The sequence below is a fragment of the Heliconius melpomene genome, chromosome 1 (assembly GCF_056956725.1).
Source record: "Heliconius melpomene rosina isolate 202511_hmr_F chromosome 1, ASM5695672v1, whole genome shotgun sequence".
Lineage (NCBI taxonomy): Eukaryota > Metazoa > Arthropoda > Insecta > Lepidoptera > Nymphalidae > Heliconius > Heliconius melpomene.
In genome coordinates, this window is record NC_140389.1 from 12,612,954 (window position 1) to 12,635,971 (window position 23,018).

A 23,018-nucleotide genomic window follows, 5' to 3' on the forward strand; every position below is an offset into this window, starting at 1 on the left:
AGTAGGACTACTTATAATAATAAGTAAATAATCAATTAAACTTAACTGATTATTTAATTATAGCAGTGTAGGCAGGGAAACCTTAGTGTTAACATCGTTTTTCACTATCCGCCCTTTTTTATAGACACAGCGCCAAGACGTCCTTTCGTAACGATTATTTACATTTATAGTAACTATATACCTATTGGTAGATTTGCCAAAAGACGAGGACTGTAATAACTACAGCTTTATCAGTTACATTATTATTAGATTTCGTCATAAAACTTCTCCAGACATGAGTATCGTAAGTATTAAATGTAGGGGGAACCGAGTTGAAAGCGCAGAGAAAGTGGGGAACGGAATGTCTTAACACTAGGTTCCCTCTGCCTACTCTATTACGTGCGTGATACAGCGTGAACCTTTTTTATTATTTAATTTTTAATTCATTAATTAATTTTTTATTCGTATTCTTATTTATTTAAGTACTTCTACTTTACAATAAAATCATTTAAATTAAAACATTATTTACTCAATTTTATTTTATAACATAAAAACTACTCTATAGGTTACAATTTTTTTAATGTGTATGTACATTTTACAATTGTTTATTTATATAGTCAAATATATAAAATCTTAATTAAATCAATACGCGTGGGGGCAATGGCTAGTATATCAATGTGGCCTCCACCTGCCCGAAATGCCGTTTGACCGGTTTTCTTGCTTATAGCCGTGGCCTGCATAGGTCCGCAAAATCACTCCCTCTAGCCGGTTCGCTCACCGCTACCAAACGTCGAAGTTTAATTTTAAAATCGTATATAAGTAAATTACTAAAAACTATGAATTTACAACAACGAACGATTAAACCGTGATTATGTTTAGGAATATCAAATTATGTGGTTTTTTCATTATCTAAGTGTTGTCTAAATGTTTGTTTTTATGTGTCATTTACTTGTGAATATATTATATATAATATGATAAACTACATCGAAAGAAGTTGAGTATTATGAATCTGGGAGGTCCTCTTAAGCATCATAATTAAAAGTTTATTTAAAATGATACATTTTAACCATACTAACATGGAATCATTACCTAAACAGTTCGTTTCAGCGATGAGGACATTATTTGATATAATGGACGATAAACAAACTGGGTACGTAAAATTAACCGACATTGAAAACAGGTGGCGAGATGATCGAACTAAGGGTCTTCCCCGTGGTGTTATAGAAAGCCTTCAAAAGGTAGCTTCACATGATGGATTGTTAACATTTGATAGCTTCTGCACGGGTCTTAAAATATGTTTATTGAGAAATCAAGTCCAAAATGCTAATAAAAAAGTAAACCCTATGAGTGAAGATATGGAAAAACCTGGGAATCCGCAAATTCCGATTCATCGTCCCCCATCTGCTCCATTAATAGATATAGAAAACAATCACAATAGAGAAAGCACTTGGAATATAGCGAGAAACACAGGAAGCTCTACTCAAAGAACTATAAGTATGCCTCAGTTAATCGAAGATAAAGATACATTGCCTGAATTACTACATAATGGAAAAGTTAATTCCGTATCTAAACATGAAGTTCCACAAAGTCATAGACAATTTGGTCCTCCTAAGCCACCTCGATTAGAAAAAAATATAGTAGACAGGAAAGAAAATTCGAGAAATTTATATAAACCTGAAGAGGCGGTGGAAAGTGATGACATAGTTGAGACAAAATTGGAATTTGATATGACAAGGCCAATAGAGTGTCAAGATCGAGGACTTGGAGACGGCCGCTCAGCGAATGTAACACAAACAAATTTACGAAAAACTTCAAGACGTCGGGAGCCCCGTCGCCATACGCTTCATAACGGTGTCGATTATAATTTACTAAAAAAGATGAAACAAATTGAACAAGAAAAAGATATATTGCTACAAGGCTTAACAGCTGTAGAGGAGGCTAGGGAATGGTATCTGAAGCAATTAACAGAAGTGCAGGACAAAATGCGATACGCAGGGAGGATGGGAGCCTATGTGGTATAATGTTGTCAATATTACGTAAATTACTGTATATATATATTAAAAAAATATATATTTCCAAATGCCAACTATACAAAACATGAAATGCCAAATATAAAAAAAATGCAATTCTATAACTTAGGCCAAATATATATATATTTGCCTTTTTTTTATTTTCTCTGTTTCTGTTAAGACATTCCGTTTTCTTAACGCCGCGCTTTGTCTACCTGCCTATCAGTGTGACAAGCTGAAAATCATTCATTCTCCTTGGTGGTAATCAAACCTATATCCGTCGCGTTTATAGTCGGACGCTGCGCCACTACGGCCTAAAATATATTATCTATGCAGATCCTAAAAACATTAATGAACAAGGACATCAGTAATTAGCGATAAAACTTTCGTTTTGTATTTTGAATATAACAACATGATCCTGGCGTGATTAATAATAAAATTAAAAACATAATTAGTTACTTAGCATAATACGGCTTGTCAATACTTACATACCTATTATACGGGAGGATTATAAATAACTAGCGGACCCGGACGCGGCTACGCCTGCTTGAAATATAAGAATATAATTTCTATAGAAATATAATTTCAATCTAGATGAAATGTTAAAAGTGACTATTATATTTATTTTCATAAGGATGAATATCAAAATGACGCGGTAACGAACGCGGTCGCGTAGCGACGACGGTTGTTATTAACATGGCAGAATAAATTGCACGTCAAATTAGAAAGTATTTTAATTTATTAGTATATATGTGTAATGTAATATTACATAGCCTATAGCACTTCTGAAGAATGCAGCTTTCATACAAAACAAAAACAAAGTAAATCGATCCAGTAGATCCAGAGATCTTAGCGTTCAAACAAACAAACAAACAAACAAACTCTTCCGCTTTATTATATTAGTATAGATATCTGCATTACTTACATAATTTATTAAATAAGAATTTTATTGGATAAAACATCAGCTGCCCACCGTATGCTAGATACTACTGTATCCCGTAGGGTGCGCAGAGGGAACCTAGTGTTAAAATACTCAGTTCGTCACTTTCCACAGGTTTTTTCTAGGCATTGCGTAGTGAGTCGGAGCTCAACACCAAAATGTTAAGAAATAATAATTCATTCCCTCGAGTGGGTTCGAACAAACAACCGTCGCGTTACAGTCACACTCTCGCGCTCCTGCGCCACGACGGCCTCATATTTTATTAATTGGTTATTTTCAAAAAAATAATTTAAAAATTAAGTTATAACTTATAATCTAACCACTATAAAGCTACTATATTTTTTAAAAATGAAAGGTTCATATGTTTTTTTAAAGGAACCATGGAATGAAGCACATCAAGAACGTTTAGAACTGTTGCGTGCTCGCATTTTAGAACTAAATCGACAACTTGGCGCCTTGGCTTCAGGGTGGCGTCATGGACCTCTGTCGTTACATATGAATCTTGCTCTACCAGCAACACTAAGCAATGCAGCTACTACACCAAATAATGCAGCTGTCCTTAGATCTCAAAACAGAATGCTAGCAGAGGTTTAACAATTTTAATCAATCTTTGGTCTTTGTAATATTAACTATGACATTGATAATAACTATACAACTCAGACAAAAAACAATAGATTAACTATAACACTATATTTTTATGCATGAATTAGTGATTCATTCCTGGTAGAACCTGCTTTAACAACATAATTATTTATTAACTAATCTGCATTGCTTTCGTGTTCTAATAACACCATCAAATGTAATCTTAAGGACTATCAATACATATAAAGCCAATTCAATTCACCACCACAGTTATAGCAATTTTGTCATTCATTAAAACACTATGTTTCCTATTTTTCACTGAATTCAAGAAAAATGGGATTCAAACTCACAACCTGTTGCGTTTACACAAGTCACACTTTGTGCCCCTGCACTATGACTATTATATGACTGTTTAAATATGAATATTATAGTGAAAAACTGCTTTTAACTCTAAGCACAGACAATAAGTTTTGGGTTCTATTATATTTATAAATGCCTCCAATAATGGTTTGGAGATATATGAATATCTCCATGTTCAGACTGTGATTAGTTACATTTTTATTATATGCTTAAATAAAATATTTCACTTTCTCATGCTTTTAAAACACTATTTTAAGCAAAATTATAATCTCAACTCCAATAATAAAATTTTCATATATTATTTTATGTAAAATAGAAATATTTAATAGGTTTGTTTTTCAGGAGGTGAACCGCAAGAATGAAAGAATATCTATTTTGGAACGGGAAAAATCAGCTTTGATAAGGGAATTATTAATTGAAAGAAACAGAATTAAAATAATGGATAATTTCACATAATTATCTTTCCATCTTTATCTTATCTTTTGATCTAGAAAACCATGTGCCATTAAATTTTAATCCATGTTATGTTATGCAAAAAAATTTAAACATTTGTTATATAATATTTAAATTGTATTTTATTATAACTACTAAATATTATGTTACATTCAATTAAACCGCATGTTTATTGTAAAGAGAATAATCATATTCCCTAAATGGGACATCATAAGTTAAAAATCCTTGATCCCATGCTTTTTCAATTGCTACCAATAATTCTTTGTGTTTCTTTTGACATAGTCCAGTTTTAAATGCATCAAGTATCTATAAAAAAATAAACCAAATCAATTTCTTTACATCAACATGCTTATAAAATATGAATAATATAAATAAATTCGTATAATACATATTTGGTAGTTTTATTTTTAATTAATTAAAACAATGATTATACAATTTATATACTTCTTATTACAAACAACACTACTGCTCTGGTCTCGAGGCAAAAGTGTGGTGTTGAATTCTACCACTCACCACACAATACCCATAGAATTCGGCAGAAAGTGGGGAACAGAGTGTCTTAACACTAGGTTCCCTCTGCCTACCCTGCTGTGTGTGGGATACAGTGTAAAGCTGGTTTTAAATATATATTAAATACAATAAAACCTTTTATAAGACTAGAGAGCGAATTTAAATAAACCCTTAATTTGGTTTCTAGTTCTTAATAATAATATGTGTTTATGTTGTTTATTTCTTACCTGTCCAGTGTATACGGAGATAAATTGTTGTAACAATTTTGTATTTAGAGGGTCTAAAACAAGATATTCATCTCTACATATAGGGCAAGGATTTCCTGTAGATATGATTCCATTACGAACACAAGTTCGTCTAGTTCTCTTTGGTGCAAATCCACCTAAATGGTTACGTCTATATAAAAACCAAACGGGATTCTCGCCATAAGTTTGTTTATATGCTTTACTTTGTAAATATCTCATGCTAGTCTCTACAGGAATAATTTTTGTTCTATCTTTAGTTGGGTCAATGGGTTTCTGTTCATCTTCAACAGGTTCATCCGATTGATCAGAATAAAATCTCACAGAACATCTTATATCAGAGAAAACAACTCTGTTTATCAAAGAGCGTAAATTTGTTGTAATGGACATTATTCTGTTGGATATTATTAAATTACAGAAACGGCATGGATTTTCGAATATCACAGAAGTCGGAACAAGTATGACAGATGTCAATTGTCAAGTGTTAACATATAAAAATCACAGAACAGAACAAAAATAATTAATTAAATATCTTAAAATTTTGAAGTTGGTGCCAAGTCAAACAAACAAGTTTAGTAATTTGATATTGTAATTGTAGTAACTAGCATTAGCTTGACACTGACTTCAAAATTACCTTAAAAGGATACTTCTCCAACGAGTAGGTAGTGGTTGTTTTATTTAAAACTGTAATCCTAATTAGGTACGATTTTTGTGCAAGCTAACATTTTAGTACATTCACAAGAACATACATAAAAAATATTCGGACGAATTGGAAACTTCTTCCTTTTTTTAAGTTGGTTGAAAAAAAATGCAACGATGTTGAATCTCACTTCTGACGAAAAGTAAACCGTGGTTCGCCAATTTTAACAATGTTTTTCCTTGTAACTATTACTTATCATATTTTTTACCAAAAAAATAAATTTACACACACAATTATTCAATTTATCATCGGAATAGGTTGGCGTGAGTTATTCGTCTTTTTGTCACGCACTTTACCGCACATACCTAATACAAATTAAAGACTTATTTGATTTTCTCACAGATACCATTGTCTTCTATTTCTAACAATGGTATCTGTGAGAACACACACATAGAAGTGTGGTTTCATTTTAATTCGGTTTAAGTTTCTACTACTAGCTTTCATATGAAAAAAGAATAATCAAAATCGGCTCACCCAGTCAAAACTTCTGAGGTAACATAAAAAAAATACAGTCTAATTGATCACTTAATAGTATAAAATACTTATATCACCGGGTTTTGTGTCTATTCACTCTGCGAATTCTATTCACACACAGTACACATTTATTAAAATTTAAAACCACAAATGACAGAACACATTTACCCAACTTAGATGATTCTACAGTCTATGGTTATAAGCGTTGGATTTAAATTGTTAAACTTGAATTATAATTGCAATTTACGGTTGAGTTAAAATTAATACTTTCATTTTATTCTTATATTATTTTGTTTAAATATATTTTATAATTGTATAATAACAACGAAAAAGATTTGTAAAAGTGTTTTTTATTTATTTAAACATTTAACATTAGTTACAGCTAGAGATTAGGTATTATCAAAATCATGGCAGATTCAGCAGCAGAAAGTATAATGTAAGTACTTAAAACTTATTTTTAATAATTTTATTTTACATAATTTCATAATATTTGCTACGGTGATACGATTATTGCTATTAATATTGTTACCATACGACCTTATTTTGATACTATTTTAATAGACTTTTATATAAAACTGAACTATATACGAAGTGATATTTTTAATTATTTTAGGCTCCACCAAATTTTATAGACTAGAAAACTAACATACTTTTGATACACTTCACGATACTGTCTCATTTTATAAAATGTATACTGCTTAAGATATTGCTACTATTTGTCTATTTATAATATATGTTCTATAATCAGAAGTCCTGATTCATCCCGGTTCTCTTAGTAATGTTCACCATATATCTTATTATAGTTAGAATTATTCATGATGAATCAAAAATGGAGAATATAATATAAAGAAATGGATCTGAAATCTTAGAATTTGATTATAAATAATGAAAGCAATAAGACCCATTGTAATTAAATAATGAATCACTACTGATTAATTTCAATATACTGCTACTAGTATATTTAGCTAGAAAAACTTCAAGCTAGAAATGTTAAGAATCTCAGCTTTAAAATATTTAAACACATTCACCCTTTGATATTATAATATTATATGATAGAACGCATCAGCTACAAATGTTTGGAATAAGAAATGAAATTCAGCTCTCACTGTAATTTTGTATGAAAATTTATTTCAATTTCATCACATTTTTGTAACACTTAAAATTTTGCCTTAATTACAATAGTTTTTAATATCAGTTTCAATATGGCAAAGTTGGACCTGACTATGGCTTTATGGATGACTATATCTGTTATTTTTAATGTCAGTTTCAATATGGGCGATCTCTTTGTAGGATATAGGAGTCAGCTTAGTTGATTGAATATGTCATGAAGAGATAAACCGAATGGCAGGTAGTCCCTGCCATATCATTGTGAGAATGAAGAACATGCTCTAGGTTTGGGCATGTTAAACGAATGAGTAATGAAAGAATGGAAAAAAAGATTTAACCTTCGAAAACATCTATAGATTCAATCTTCCATTAGGGGAATGTTTATATTTCAATTACTTTTCTCTGTCTAAGTCTGTGTAAGTCTGAGCATTGGTTGTAAATATAAAAAAATAGAGATCTTGAAAATATGATGGAGCACTAACAGACAATAGGAAATTTCCACTCGCATTTAAATAATATAAATATAATATTTATTTAAATATACAATATAAATTGAGGCCATTGTGGCGCAGGGGCACAGGCATATCAATGTAATGAGATGGTTGAGGGTTTGATTAACACTTGGTGGAATGAATTATTATTTATTAATAATTTCATTTCTTTGCTCTGGGACCAATGCAAAAGGCTTCGCACCGTTGAATTACGCCACCAAACACGCAATGCCTCTGAAATGTGGCGAAAAATGGGGAATGGAGTATGTTAACACTAGGTTTCTTCCGCTTACTCTGGTAGAAAGCAGAAATTGTGGGTGCTATGGAAGTGTGTGACAGTAATAAGACAGGATTTGCCAAAATTGCTACAGAATAATTATAGGTCACGCGAGCGAAGTTGCAAGCTACCACTTTTATTGAGTGCATCTAAAACAATGGTAAACAATAAGAACAATAATAATTTGTAAGCTTGCCATGAGCCTATTGTAAAAGTAAAGTAGTGACTAGTGTCTATTTTCGTACAGTTGTAAAGTGAACAGCATCCGTCTCCGCCCCGTTGCAATAATATCATAATATGAATTTGCCCGTTTCTCTCTTGCATATAGATTCATCTCTTTTCCACTCGCACTACGCATATGGGTAAATATGTTCTATCAACATAGATTGCGGGGACGGTCGAGAGATCCCGAACGTAACCCGAATCGCGCCTGTCCTAATTTCAGTATTCTCAGTCATATGTGTCGTCAAAACAACTACGATCAACACGAGATAAGATAGTTTACAAATTTTATTTGCTTATACAATGTTCATTCTACGTTATATTAGGCTCTATGCCATTTTATTTTGATATTTAATATAGCTATTATAGGGTAGTGCTGTTCCTTTTTAAATTTATTAAATGAGTGTAGTTTACTAAATTAGTGATATATTTATAGACATTGAAATTGACGCATACTTTTTGTGATGGTGTAGTGATGTAGTGGTATATAAAACATATAAAGTGCATTATTTTTGGCCATAGCTTTGTTACATATATTATAGAAACATATCAAATGGCTACTTTACCGCGAATGAATACGTCTAGGCACAGCTATTACTGTACTATTTCGTCACCTTTCAGGTAAGACATTATTTACTTTTCCCTATTGTTAAATTAATTTTAAAAGAAATCAGGTCAAGTCAAAAACATCAAGTTATTGATATACTTAACTAAATTAAGTATATCAAAATGGCTAAGACTAATGTGTTATCATAATATTCTTGTGGCGTTGCATATATTGAACATGAACAATAATTTATTATATGTAGAATAGTACCTAGTGTTAAACTGACATTATAATATAGAGGTCAGATAACAATAATTAACGGTATAACTGGTACTTTATTATCAATAAGCGAATAGACCTGTGTCGCTTTATAAACTAGCAGATTCATTATTTTCCAAGTTATTTAAAAATACCGCGTACGTGGTATGTAAGCTTTTACATCTAAATATGAACTGTTTATTAAGTTAGAACATTAACATATTTACTCTACTCATAATTAATATAAGTACGCGCGTATACACTAAGATTAAGTAAAGTAGCATTGTAATGAAAAAAAATCACTTAAGTCGGTTAACGGTCCATAATATTTTAGGTGATAACGTGAACATGCTTTTATAAATCGAATAGAATTATATATTTATATTATTAAAACTGAATTATCGTTATTTTGTAAAATCAAAAGAAGGAGTTAATTGAATATTTTTTCTCTATAAATTAAAACTTAATTCAAATATTTATATACTTAATTCAAATATTTATTGGTACTTACATGTAATTAATCTACATAATATAAGTATAGATAGAATAGATGCGTCATAAACGATCGCTTAGGTCAGGGTTTCTTAATCTATGGGTCGCGACCCCAAAAGGGGTCGCGTAGCAAAATTCTGGGGTCGCGAGAGATTTTCATGTCAAATATTTATATATAATAAATAAAATTTTATAATTTTTTGTGCAATTTTTAATTTTAGATTTTTGTATGTTTCAAAACGAATTCTAAAACTATATATTTATGTATATTGTTATGTATATGTATATTGTTACCTAATAAATAAATCATCAAAAAATATTAATTTATTTTTCTGTTATATTTGTATGGGGGGTCGTTAAGAAACTCGCAATCATAAATGGGGTCGTGAATGACAAAAGTTTAAGAAGCCCTGGCTTAGGTAATAGTTTTATTCTGCGCTCTCGCTTGTACGCTTGGCTCGGGTGGAACGTGACAATGGGTCATGCTATTTCGTGCGTGCAGACGGCGTTTAATTTAATTACTTATAATAAAAAATGCCACAGATTGGGAATACACAACTTACATATCAAAATATATGTAAGTTGTGTTTTATTGCTTAGCTACCTAATCATACTGAAGTACAAGACAGAATATATATTAAATAGCAGGTGGTACGAGTATAATGCGAGAAAAGTAAACGCGACGGTGTGGGTCGTCTTCACTTGGGGGAAATATTTTCACTTCTTCATTCGTAAAAATTTCTGAATTAAATTACATGAATATACGATAGATAGTGTGAATTAAATTAATTTTGTTATGTATTTTTTTAACAGTACCAGTCCTCGAAAATTACAAGAAATGACCCTTCCTGCCAACGAGGGCCATGGTAAGTATTCTTCTTCATTCTGATATGAAAGCTAAATGAAGATATTCAAAATTCATTTTTTTGTATTTTTTTTTCTACTATCAGGCAGCATAGCAGGCATATAAGATAATTTATCTTTTTAAAAATATGCTGTTATTTAAAATATTTTTTTATTTCTGTGCGATATAATATCATATTCAACTCTTTTGTTTTTGACTAATGATGTATGCTTTATGATTTAAGCCAATTGTATTAAATACTTTTAAATTGAATAGCAACATAATTTTTACTAACGATTTTTTTAAGCTGATGCGCCATGTGTCTTTTAATGTTACAGATGTAACTAGTGCTAGTTGTGTCAGCATGAAACAGTATGAAGAACAACTGAATGGTTTAAGAAAGGAAAATTTTCACATGAAATTGAGGATATATTTCTTAGAACAAAAATTATTGGCTGGTGCCCCACCAGCAGTTCAAGTAAGTTAAATAATAATAAAAAAATCAGCTTCATGCTGGATCCCGCACACAGCAGGGTAGGCAGAGGGAAACTAGTGTTAAGACACTCCATTCCCCACTTTCTGCGGAATTCTGGAGGCATTGCGTGTTGAGTGGCAGAACACCAGAGCGAAGAAATGGAAATATTTTTTTTTAGTAGTATTTAAATCGAGTGGGGATCGAACCCACAACCGTAACCGTAAAAATATTTTGTCTGTACATTTAGTATTTTTAACTGAAATGGATAGAGATACACTTAATAAGAATAATAGAAAACAAAAATATATTTTTTTAATTTCTTGTCTGTCTGTCTGTATGTATGGTCACGCTTATCTTCGAAAGTACTGAACCGATTTACCTTAAACTTTCACCAATTGCTTTCTTTTAACTCAGCTTAACATTTAAAGTTTGTTTATTTGTTTGTCAAAATCGGTTCATTAAAAAAGAAGTTATTGTCTTTTGAATGAACTCAAGACAAGACTAACCAAGACTCAAGAGATCAGATGGCCCGCTAAATATAGCAATTTATATATTATTCTCATAATAAATCTGTATTTGTTTGTAATAAATCTGTATTTTTAACCGACTTTCACTACAAGGAGGAAATTCTCATTTATTTTCGATTCGATATTCGATTAATTATTTTGGATTGGATTTCAATATTGGATTATACGATTCGATTTTTGTAATATGCAGTCATTACGGTTATTTTACAAAGAATATTATAAATTCTTACCCAAATCGATAATTTAACATTCAAACGGGCGAAGCCGCGGGCGGGCTGCTAGTATATTATAAATGCTTAATATACATACTATAAATAAGGAGATATTATAATATATATGTATATTTTATAATACCTCTTTATTTATAGCATAAAAATAGTGTTTTCTCCTGTGGTACTAAATATAAGCTTTCATTACCTTTTTAGGGTTTATTGGAGCACAATGTGCATCTTGAAATTAAGGTGGAGGAGCTGAGAAGGCAACTTACAGAAAAACAAGAACTGCTTGCTGCGGCAGCCGAAGCGATCGATGTATTAGAAAATCAGGTAATTATTAGCTTAAAATTTAATTTACGCTGCAGTTACGGCTCTTGATAATCTTATGTTTTTAATACACAGGGGTCAATTTCCACTGAAGTCGCCGAAATGTCTATAGACAATAGTATTACAATAAGAAAAGAAGCGGACGAACGACTGTCAACACACAACAAGGTATATTATATAAAATAAATTTATTTCTAAATAACATTTGAAATACATAATATTATATTGAAATGTTATTTAATAATTACTTTAGAACTAAATATATGAATGTAGGAAATAGTATTTATCAATTTACTTTTTGGATCCTATTTACGTACGGACACTACAGTACATCACAGTACACCACATACATTTGTTTATTATTTTTTATATAATATCGCATAGTTACAATAAAATAATTATTTATTTATTTTATTTTAATTAAGGTTGATGGAACTAATACAGATGCTGGGGACGAGACCTATCAATCAGAATCGGCCGGGTAAGCTATTTTAACATTATACCTATTAAACAGCTATACATATTAAAAATCATTCTGTGAAAAATTATGCAAGACTTTTAATTTTGATAAGGTTTTTGTGCTATTAAGTATTTAAAAATATTTTTTAATGTATAAAATTATATTTTTTATATTCCAGGGACTATCTGGCGGTGACGGTTAATAACGAAGATTTGGTAAGCTTAAATTGTATCTCACAAATGTTATTAAAGTGTCTTGATTATAATTTGATAATTCCAGACGAAAATATGATTTTATTTGCAGGATCAATTGACAAGACTGAAGAAAGAAAATCGCAAGGCCCTTCAAATGATTAAAGGATGTATGAAAAGAATTCAGCAACAAAACAAAGAAATAAAGAAGTTCCAATTGGTAAGCTTCCGATGTATTTTTTTAGATAATTTATTATTTACATCAGCTTCAATTGAAATAGAAATAATATTCGCTACCGATTATTGTTATTTATAATTCTCTTAATGATCATAATATACATCGAGGTCCCTAGGTAAAGTGTAGAAATGTGAAAAATCACCAATATGTTTATCACTCTTTTGATCTACTAAGAAGTGTAATATTAATTATTATTTTAAAATTTTCTAAAAATAGTTATTTATGCGTTTTTAAAAGTGTATGTAGTCCAAAATTTAAAAATATGTTAGTAATTATGTATGTAATCCAAAACTGCTCTTGGTAGTAAACAAATAGTTATTAAATAGTTAACTTAGCGTTAGTAAATAGCAATAAAATAATTAGCAATTTTTTACTTTCCTAGGAATCGCCGGAATATCTTTTCGCTTCCTCGCCATTTACCTATGGGAAAGTGAACTTGTGGAATATTATACTTTATCCACACAATGTAGTTTATAATTTAAACAATTAGGCAACTTTAATTGATTTTATACTTCAACCGTGGTGCAAGGGCACAGAGTGTGACTGTAAACGCGACAGCTTGTGGGTATGATTTCCACTGGAGGCAACTAAAAATTTAATATTTCTATTTTCTTCGCTCGCGGGTCAAGGCAAGGCGGCGTTGAATTCCGCCCCTTAACACTGCCACCAAAGTTCGGCGAAAAATGCGGAACGGAGTGTCTTAACACTAGGTAACCTCTGACTACCCTGCTAGATACAGCGTGAGCACAGCGTTTGTTGTGGATTCGATTTCTACACAGAGGAAGGAAGTGAATTATTTTCATTTATCCGCTCTAATTACAAGACGGCGTTATGATCTGCCATTCACACACATGCAAGGTTTGTAACACGATGCGAAGGGAACGGAGCGTCTTAACACAGGGTACTTTTGGCCTACACTGCCGTACTACTTGTAGCTGACCTGGCGTTACACAGTGTCGTGGGCGATGGTGAACACTTACCATCGGGTGACCCGTACGCCACTTGCCTTGCCTTGTCTTTTTTATAAAAAAAGGGATACTGCTATAAGCGGGATATAGCGTAGGGCTAAAATCATACTTATATTTTATAAAGATGACATGTTTAAACAGGATAAAGAGCTAACATATGCTAATGTGAGTGACTCACAATTGGAAAAATATGAAGAAATATTAAAATGCAAAGATGAGCATATTAAAGATTTAGAGAACAAAGTCAGACAACTGCAAACACATGTGGACAACACAAATGAAGATTCTACAGGGTAAAGACAGTTCATTTATTATTATGATGTTTCATCATATCATTAATATTTAGAAATTACGAGATTAATCGATATTTTTTTAATATAGAATAATAAATCCTAATTTGCCTTTTTAGAAATCTGCAGCAGCTATTGACACGTCGTTTGCAAGGACTAACATACTTTTTAGATAAATTGCTATCGCACAAGTGAGTATATGAGTGTAAAATTTTGTATAATTATCAAATCAAATTAATTAATAGGGCGTTATTTGAAATAAGCCAACAAAAGCTTTTTTCGCAATGATAATTTTTTTAAAAAGTAAATAGCAAAATGAAGTAGTTAATGAATAGAGTTGTAAGTCAATAAGAAGTACATGCTTCATTTATGTATAGAATAATACGAATTCGAATATGTATTATGAGGCAAGTTCCTGACTTAAATTATTTCCTGTTCCTTAAATTATGGAATTAAATGTTTTTTTTGTCAATAAAACTGTAAAACATAAAAATTTCCTTTACAGATGTGTTCTAGGTGAAGAAAAAAAGAAGCTCGCGGAAAGTATACTAGAGCAAAGCTTAGCATTGCCTGTCGGCTTAGAATTAGACGAATCAATGGCCCCCGAAGAATTAACAATGGACGAAAGTAATCTTGACATTTCACAATTGATGAGGATAGACGATCTCACTATGATGTTTGGTCATCACTTAATGTGCAGCGACGATAGCCACAGGTACTCTATGAGAAAACCAATTCGAAATATTCCACAAGCGGATGTTATATCCGAGTCGGAGTGTTGGTCGGAGCCGGATAGAAATGTGTCGTTAGCTCGAGTCGGTCTCTGTGATACTGGGGTTATGGTGCCGGAGTGTGTCTCCGAAAACAAGTATCGATCACGTCGCTCTAAACTTTCCCATGGTTCAAGATCTGAAGAAAATAAGCTAATCAATGAAAATATTCTTATAGAGCAGGTTGATGTAATTTCTAAACGTAATCAAATATTGGAAGAAGAAAAGAAAGATTTAAGAGAGAAACTAGAACTCGCTGCAAAGCAATTAGATGACCTCACGGTTGAAAACGATGAAATGAAAGCGACATTAGCACTTGAACAACAAAATACAATTGAAACTAATAAAAACTTAGAAAGTCTCAAACAAACTGTATTCGCTTTGGACACCAGAATCAAAGACAATGAGCAACAAATTTCTCACAATTTACAATTAGTTGAAAGATTACGTTCAGAGAAACACGAAATGGAGTCTACATTTTTGGAAACTGAACGTTCCCTGCGACGTGCAGCAGACGAGGCGACCGTGCAGGCTTCGCAAGCCGCTTTAGAACGAGCCCGAGCTCAACATGATCGATTACGCATTGAAAGAGAGTTGGAAGAAACTCGGGAAAAACTTGCTAACGCTATGGAAGCTAATGCTCAACTAGAAATAGAAATAACACGTAAAGTAGCAATGGCAGAATATGATGACAAAATCGACGAAATTTATGAAGGTGTCCCATTCGAAGAAGAAAGGCCCACTTCTCCTGATCAAGGCATTGACAGTGATAGACTATCGAGCTTAGAACAAAATGACGAAGTAAATCTTTCTCCACGTAAGTATTTACATTTAATTATATTACTACATTGTGTTTTTTATACATTAAATGTGGAATTTTAAGTAAGACTATTGATCAAAAACACGCGTGTCTTTGAATCGTCATCGTCATCGACATGTTAAATTCAATATATTCTTACCAGTTTTATCTTTGTACATTTTTTTTAAATTCACGTTAATGCTTAAAACAATGAATATTTTTTTTTTGAATACTGAACATATATTCAACAATCACAATGGTGTTTTTTTAAGCTTTGTTATTTCTCTTTATGATTGTAAATACTATTATTTATATTGTAAAATATTTTATATATATTTAAAAAAATATTTCTGTTCAGGATCATTGTATGAAGAGAATGTTACACTAAAACAAAAACTGGCCAGAAGCAAAGCGACACTCGCAGAAGCTCTTACACAACTGAATGCCGCAAATATGCGAAAGAGGAGCGTGAAGCGAGCTATATGTCGGGAAATTCATAAGACACATGGCGTGCTGCGTAAAGCGCGAGATCAATTAGAAAATCAAAACCAACAATAGGCCCGGTATCATGGGCGTGTCTATACATATCGATACCTTAACACGTAACCCATCTTACACTATATTCGTGAACTTTACAAGAGACCCGGAAAACGTTACACTGTTTTTGTAGATCACTTATTAGAAAAAAACGATGATTGTCTTAAATACGTAAATACAGCTAAATATACCAAAGCATTTTTTAATTAGTGTGCTTAAAATATAACGTTAGTAGCGTTTTATAAATTCACGCCGATGGAGTTAGGTTTAAGAATTATTATGGTATCGATATTTTCTAAAAGGGACCTGGTATTGCAGAGGATACAGGGAAGCGTTGCTCATCCTATAGAAGTCGAGTTAACACATACGAAATAAAAATCTTCTTAAATTATTATTTAAGCAAACACTAAAGTATCATATGAAAATATTTGAGCTGAGGTTCAATTTAAGGAAAATATTTTAAAGAAATTCCAATCTCTTTCGATTTTTCATTGAGTAAATCTTTTTTTGTTTTTTAGTATTTCAACGCCACTTTTCGTTCTCCACCCGCCCCTGCCTTCTTTTGCCCATGACCAGTATTATCCTTATATTATAAAATAATGTTAATTAAGCGATAGCTATAATTTACCATATCGATTTTTACAGTAACATTTTATGTGAATTTCCCTATTAATTTCAAAATTTTAAATACCTTTGTGATGTGCTATTTTACTACTTATTTTAATAGTAATTTGTTGATATTTTACATGTATTTAATTAAATAAGCTTTTTGATATGAAATATTGTTTTTTTAACCTACGAAAATACCGAAGGAGGTTCTCAATTCGACGGTTATATAAATATATTTTTAGGGTTCAATAATTCAAAAGTTAAAACCGTAACCCTTATAGGATCACTTTGTTTTCTGTCTCAAGACCATTTATCTGAAGTTCGCGTGGAGATATCAAGCTGATAGTAATATAAAATTTTCTATGGTCCCTTGAAGCACAAATCAAGTTAAAGGGTAATCAAAACCTGTAGGGTACTTCTCGTCGACCAACAGCTATGAAATTAATATGAAGTGACAACTTACTAAACAAATAAAGAAAAAATACGAAAATTGAAAATGTATAATGTAAATGTGAAATCACAAACTTACATTTGTAGTTTCATACAAAATGAGTGCAAACCTAAGTTTGTCATCTTTTATAAATTGTATTTCCCGTTGACCTATTGAATTCTGGAAGGAAGCGTCAGTGCTCCTTTTACGGGAACAGCATATAGGGTAAAATATTTCAAACCCATACCCAAAGAAATTAATCAAGACGTCTCCTCCCTCAACAGTTTAGTAACTACTACAAAAATACTACTAAAGGTTAAACAATTTCAGGATTTCGGAATGAAGCGAATGCGGCGGTTTTCCTTTGATAGGTTTATATGTGTGTGCGTCGTCCTTAACATGGCGTTTTATTTTACAACGATAATTTAATTATTTATTTTGTTTGAAAAAGAAACTATTCATTTTAGTTCAAATTGGTTTCATTTAAAGTGGTGCTGACAAAAACATTCTGTATACTTTACATGTACAGACACCGATTTGTTACGATTTTATTATAATTATAGAGTATGTAAATAAGATGTTACAGTGGGATTTGTTATAGTTCGTTTATGTACACTCTTTATTGTAATTTTAATAACTGTTGCTATATAACAAAAGTAAATAGATATAAAATAATAGAAAGTTACAAAAAAACTATGCAAGGCCGCATATTCTTTTACCACAGTCATAAGTAAGTAATTATCGAAATAAAAAAAGTATTAAAATTGGCGGGTACGGCTTATGATATACCTACCTAGTAGTAACTAGTAATAACCTATAAAATCTAATAAAATGTCGAGTTTATACGAATTCAATATCAATATAATAAACTTTAAAGACCTTGGATACCTGAAAACAGTGGCTAATATTGCAGATAAGCACGATAGATCGGCTCCTTCTAACTATCATTGGAAAGTACTTAAGTGTAGGTTAGTAACAAATTAAGAAAAATGCAAGGAAAGAATATAATTATGAATGATTTATTTATTGTATAATAACATTTTTTAAAGGATGATCATATTTACTGCATCTTCTATTTTGTCTTGTCCTGATAAAAAAGATGTAAAGCAAATTCATATTATCTTCAATAGAATAGGGAATGATTATGATCGCTTGATATCATTGTTTTTGAAATTTTCTCTAATTCAGGTACTAATTTACATTACCATTCAATATACATTAGTTACTTAGCTATGTTAACACAAATATTTACAACTTATATTTTATTTAAAGGACGGTAATATCAACGATGTAACGGAAGAAATTTATTTAGAATGTTTTCATTATACATTGTCTGCAAGGATAGCACCGACATGGAACGTTTTAGGCTGCAATTATTATATTAATAATAGATCTTTTTTGATTACGAATGGATTTCAAGACGGTGTTCAATATAATTTATATATAAACAGCAAGTACATTACTTAATGTACTAAATATTAAAATAACGGTGGATATAATGCCAAATATTTTTTTGCAGATAATGTTATTACATTGACGGTAAAACCAATTAAAATAAATATTGTTAGACCCAAAGGGAAATTTACTCCGGGGCAAAAAATAAAAGTGCTGCCAAGGTACAGCTTGGGCTTATTATTATTACTTTTAAAGAAAAATCATTTCAAAAGAGAGAAAAGTATTATTTCTGTAATTTAATTTTACTTACGTTCTCTACATTATGTATCTTTTTTAACTTAGTTTAAATGAAGCTGTAATAGAAGACTTTCTTCCTACTTTACCTAAATCAGGAGATTTTAAATGTTACAAAGATCTCCGACGTCATTGGAAAAATATTGTAGGTATTTGCTTGTTATTTAATATTTACCAAAATTTTTTCAATGGAACTTCGCAGTTGAAACGCTGACTAACTGAGTTAAACAGAACTTGTGAAATGATTCTGTTATTTGCTTTTTACGTATTGCCACTAGTTTCATTAATTAACAATTAAATAAAATTTAAATAAGCAAGAAAAGCGCCGACCTATTTTATACGAAATAAGTAAAAAAATATTCATTTTTCAATACACTGTGGAAGCTTGATTGATTGGGGAGTGTGGGGTGAGTCGGTCGTTTGTGCACGTCCCAGAAAAAATAAATTTTACTTAAAAAAAATTGTTCGTTCTCCACTTTCCGCTGAATTCTGGAGGCGGTACTCAACGTCGCTCGTTGCCTTGACACTAGAGCGAAAAAATGAAAATATAAATGGTAATAAATATTTCTTTTCCTCGAGTGGGGATCGAAACACAAGCGTCGGTTACAATCACACCCTTGTGCGGCTGCGCTACGGCCACAATATGAAGAGATTCTTTTTCTTTGCACTTTCGCACTGTATTCCGCATACAGCAGGGTAGGCAGAGCCTCGTATTACTACACCTAATTTTCGGGACATTGCGATTTGTTTCGCAAAATGCACCGCCGCGTTTACTCTTGTTATCAGAAGCGATAAAATAACAAAATCTATAGAGTGGATATCGTACCCTCTGCCATGCGCTTAGCAAAGATAAAACAAAAAAAAAGCATTGAATAATATTGATTTTTCAGCATGGATATCGGTTATCCGAAAAAGAATTTCCTTACTACTCTGTACGTTTTTGGCGCGGTGACCCATTAACGTACCCTGAAATTTGTCTTGCTGAAAACTTTCCCATTATAATTCCTACAGCGAAAACTCCCGGTGTGAGTTTTACTTCTATTAAAATAATAAATTAAAATTATTACCTAAAATGCAAACATAAATAAATATCATTAGGATCAATTATATTTTCATAACTGAAAAAGTTATTTAATATGTACGACATTATTTCACAGATTTCTGTTGTATTAAAATTTATAAATTGCTTAAAACAAAACATGCTTTACATAACAGGAGTTCAGTTACTGGAACCAATTTCTTTGGAAAATAATCTTGATAGTGTGAGTAATGTGGTTTATTTTTGTTAAAATTAAAACAAACAGTATTCAGTTTTATATTTAATAAATTTAAGGCAAAATGTTTTCAAATTTAACTATAACTATTTTTTTTCCAGACGAATAATGAAAAGTTAGCAGAAACACAAGCAGTCAGTCTTTGTACTCCTACACAAAAATATTGAAATACACTTTTCTAATTTATTTGCATATTTACCAAATTACCACGCCTAAAAAATGTTTTAAAAATGTTATAAACACACCGTCAGTTGTCAACTAATCATTTCCATATTGTCGTGAGACTTTAATTAAAATTTAATATCTAGTAATAAAAAAAATATTTAATTCTTCCAATATCATAATATTTTCAGCGAAAGCTTCGTCATTTTCTATATTAGTCATTAATAATAAATAGTTAATTTACAAATATCAAGCTACATTTGTTGAGCTTGCGCTGGAGGAGACAAAATGAGTCCCATAGGGCTGTGCGGCAAACTCAAGGAGGGTTGATTAGCACTCAAGTCAAAGAAGCGTGCTACCGATGGAGACAAATTTCTATTTATTTGAGCATTTTCTCCTCTGTAACCCTAAAACGTAAATAAATTTATTATAAAGCATTTTTTAACTAAGCTTACGTCGTACGCGTTTTATACCTATTAAAGTTATTGTTTTTTTTTTTAAATAAAGAATTTAAAAAAAACAGTTTCACGCTGTCCTGCACACGTCAGGGTAGGCAGAGGGAACCTAGTGTTAAGACACTCCGTTCGCCACTTACCGCTGTATTTTTCGAGGTATTTTTGTACCGGGTTTTTGCATTGCTACTTGAGCGAAGAAATAGTAGGGAATCGAATCGAACCCACAACCATCGAAATCATCTCTACATAAGCCCCTGCGTCACGACCGGTAATTGTAATGTTTTAATAGTATTGTTAAGATCTGCTAAGATGGTTACCGTTCTTGTTAAACGAGGTGTTGTGTTTGAAGTTACTTGTAGAGTATTTTGGGACGACACGACTGGAAAGTTCAAAAGATATTGCAACTTATATCCTTTGGCTAAGTTTTCCACTGTTTTACCTGAAATAGTATTATACAATATCTTTAGATTTCAATTGTTATTTTTAATGATCAACAGTAAACTTCAGAACTCCACAGTTAATTCTTTCTTTTCAGCTATTTTAAAGAAATATAATTTAATAAAGACTAGTGACCCACTCGCGGCCTTGACCATTTTAACTTCTCAATAATTATTTTTTAAGCATAGCAAACCTAGAATAAATTAAGATACTCCGTTCCTATAAAAAAAACTTTCATTCTTGCATCACCGAATTCTCGAGGAATTGCGTGTTAAGTGGTGGAACACACTTTGCCCCGTTACCGGAGCGAGGAAATGGAAATATTAAATATTTAATTTCAAATGAAATATTAATAATCCACAACCGTCGCCTATAGGTATAGTCGCACGCTTGAGCCCTGCTTCACAACGGCTTCATTATTTATTTACTCATCTGAATTACTTTCGTGACATACTTAAGTAATATCCATAATCATTGAGAAATCTTATTCAATTTCAAATCCATATATTGAAAACTAAAGCTTTGGGCAATTCCAAATTTGTCGAACAAAATACCTTTTTGATATTGAGCTAACTTTTATATTTATGAATCAGTTTACACAAAACAAACAATAAATGCATTTAAAGGATTTGCAAATCGGCTTAGCCATTTCTGAGGACGGACAAATGGACAAAACATTAAAAAAATCACGGTTTTGGATTATATTACATAAATATATGATAAATGCCCCACTAATATATTTTCTCATATATCCATTTTTTTTTTAAATATTAGGTAAATAGTTATGTATTGTAATCTTATAATATATCTAAATATCTATGGCTACTTAAATAGAAAACATATTTATTTATATAATCACCTGTCAAGGAAGTAGGTATATGTGTATTGCATCGTCTTGTTTGAAGAATTTTAGACAATGCTGCTATATTGTTAAAAATAATCGCAACAGCTGCACCATCTGCCAGTTGAGATGAATCGCAACATGACAACAAATCTGTCCAGCCGTCATTATCCCAATGCAATCCAGAAAACACCGCTAGCTGTAGTGTTGATGCCCCTATTTAAACAATCAATTAAATATACATACTTCTAATTAAAACTTCCACGGCGTCTTCTATTACGTTTGCATTTTACCTGCTTCACTCAATATATGAGGATTAGCACCAAACTGAATTAATAATTTAACTATTGATTGGATTCCGTATCTGGCTGCTAATCTTATCGGCCATCCGTTTTCAAAGTTGGGGTCAAGACCATTTTGCAATAATTCCGTTACTTCTCTTGTATTGTTGCTTATTATAAAATTTCTCAATTTTTCTTTATTTGTTTCCATTTGTAATATTATTTTTCGTGGCGTCTTTTAAGTAACGTCTTTAAAATTTATAAAAAAATAAATCGAATAAATAGTTATGGTCGGACATAAAATTATAACACAAATTTAGTTTAACATCTACCGTCTTTAACATCACTAAAATAAATATGTGAAACAGTACGAATTGTATGAATAACAATACATTTATACTCTGTTTTTAATCACTAATGATAAAGATGTATTATATTTCCTTAATTTAATAGTTAAATTATTAATGTTTTAATATCAAACTATATCAACATAAATTAAAGACGGACTTACACATCCACATAAGGATCGTCAAGAATTTATGAGTTTTCACTGTT

General features: G+C 31.3%; 5 protein-coding genes across 6 annotated transcripts; 3 read left to right on the forward strand and 2 right to left on the reverse strand.

Moving 5' to 3' along the window:
• The first annotated feature begins 631 nt into the window (after positions 1-631).
• LOC146541518 (suppressor APC domain-containing protein 2) lies at positions 632-4,714 on the forward strand. Its single transcript, XM_085187232.1, has 3 exons — positions 632-1,994; positions 3,304-3,516; positions 4,213-4,714. Exons 1-3 carry the CDS (start codon positions 1,032-1,034, stop codon positions 4,324-4,326), a joined length of 1,290 nt encoding a protein of 429 aa, XP_085043358.1. The 5' UTR covers positions 632-1,031; the 3' UTR covers positions 4,327-4,714.
• mRpS18B (mitochondrial ribosomal protein S18B) lies at positions 2,710-5,589 on the reverse strand. Its single transcript, XM_085187271.1, has 2 exons — positions 5,061-5,589; positions 2,710-4,629 (listed from the first exon to the last, which is right to left on the reverse strand). The coding sequence occupies exons 1-2, from the start codon at positions 5,463-5,465 to the stop codon at positions 4,480-4,482; spliced, it is 555 nt and encodes a 184-aa protein (XP_085043397.1). The 5' UTR covers positions 5,466-5,589; the 3' UTR covers positions 2,710-4,479.
• A 932-nt stretch (positions 5,590-6,521) lies between these two features.
• Positions 6,522-17,064, forward strand: cnn (phosphodiesterase 4D interacting protein centrosomin). 2 transcript variants are annotated; one of them, XM_085187220.1, is made up of 12 exons: positions 6,522-6,685; positions 10,457-10,509; positions 10,826-10,965; positions 11,915-12,034; positions 12,107-12,199; positions 12,457-12,512; positions 12,670-12,706; positions 12,795-12,902; positions 14,030-14,181; positions 14,298-14,369; positions 14,684-15,765; positions 16,106-17,064. In XM_085187220.1, exons 1-12 carry the CDS (start codon positions 6,657-6,659, stop codon positions 16,303-16,305), a joined length of 2,142 nt encoding a protein of 713 aa, XP_085043346.1. In that variant the 5' UTR covers positions 6,522-6,656; the 3' UTR covers positions 16,306-17,064. The 2 variants fall into 2 exon arrangements, with proteins under 2 accessions (XP_085043346.1, XP_085043338.1); XM_085187212.1 differs by lacking the exon at positions 6,522-6,685 and adding an exon at positions 8,568-8,967.
• Positions 17,065-18,000: 936 nt separating this feature from the next.
• LOC146541521 (uncharacterized) lies at positions 18,001-20,453 on the forward strand. The gene is made up of 8 exons (XM_085187338.1): positions 18,001-18,291; positions 18,373-18,511; positions 18,596-18,773; positions 18,843-18,939; positions 19,061-19,157; positions 19,903-20,037; positions 20,170-20,286; positions 20,388-20,453. Exons 1-8 carry the CDS (start codon positions 18,155-18,157, stop codon positions 20,451-20,453), a joined length of 966 nt encoding a protein of 321 aa, XP_085043464.1. The 5' UTR covers positions 18,001-18,154.
• LOC146541522 (uncharacterized) lies at positions 20,319-22,819 on the reverse strand. Its single transcript, XM_085187326.1, has 4 exons — positions 22,476-22,819; positions 22,201-22,398; positions 21,221-21,342; positions 20,319-20,855 (listed from the first exon to the last, which is right to left on the reverse strand). The coding sequence occupies exons 1-4, from the start codon at positions 22,672-22,674 to the stop codon at positions 20,703-20,705; spliced, it is 672 nt and encodes a 223-aa protein (XP_085043452.1). The 5' UTR covers positions 22,675-22,819; the 3' UTR covers positions 20,319-20,702.
• Positions 22,820-23,018: the final 199 nt, after the last annotated feature.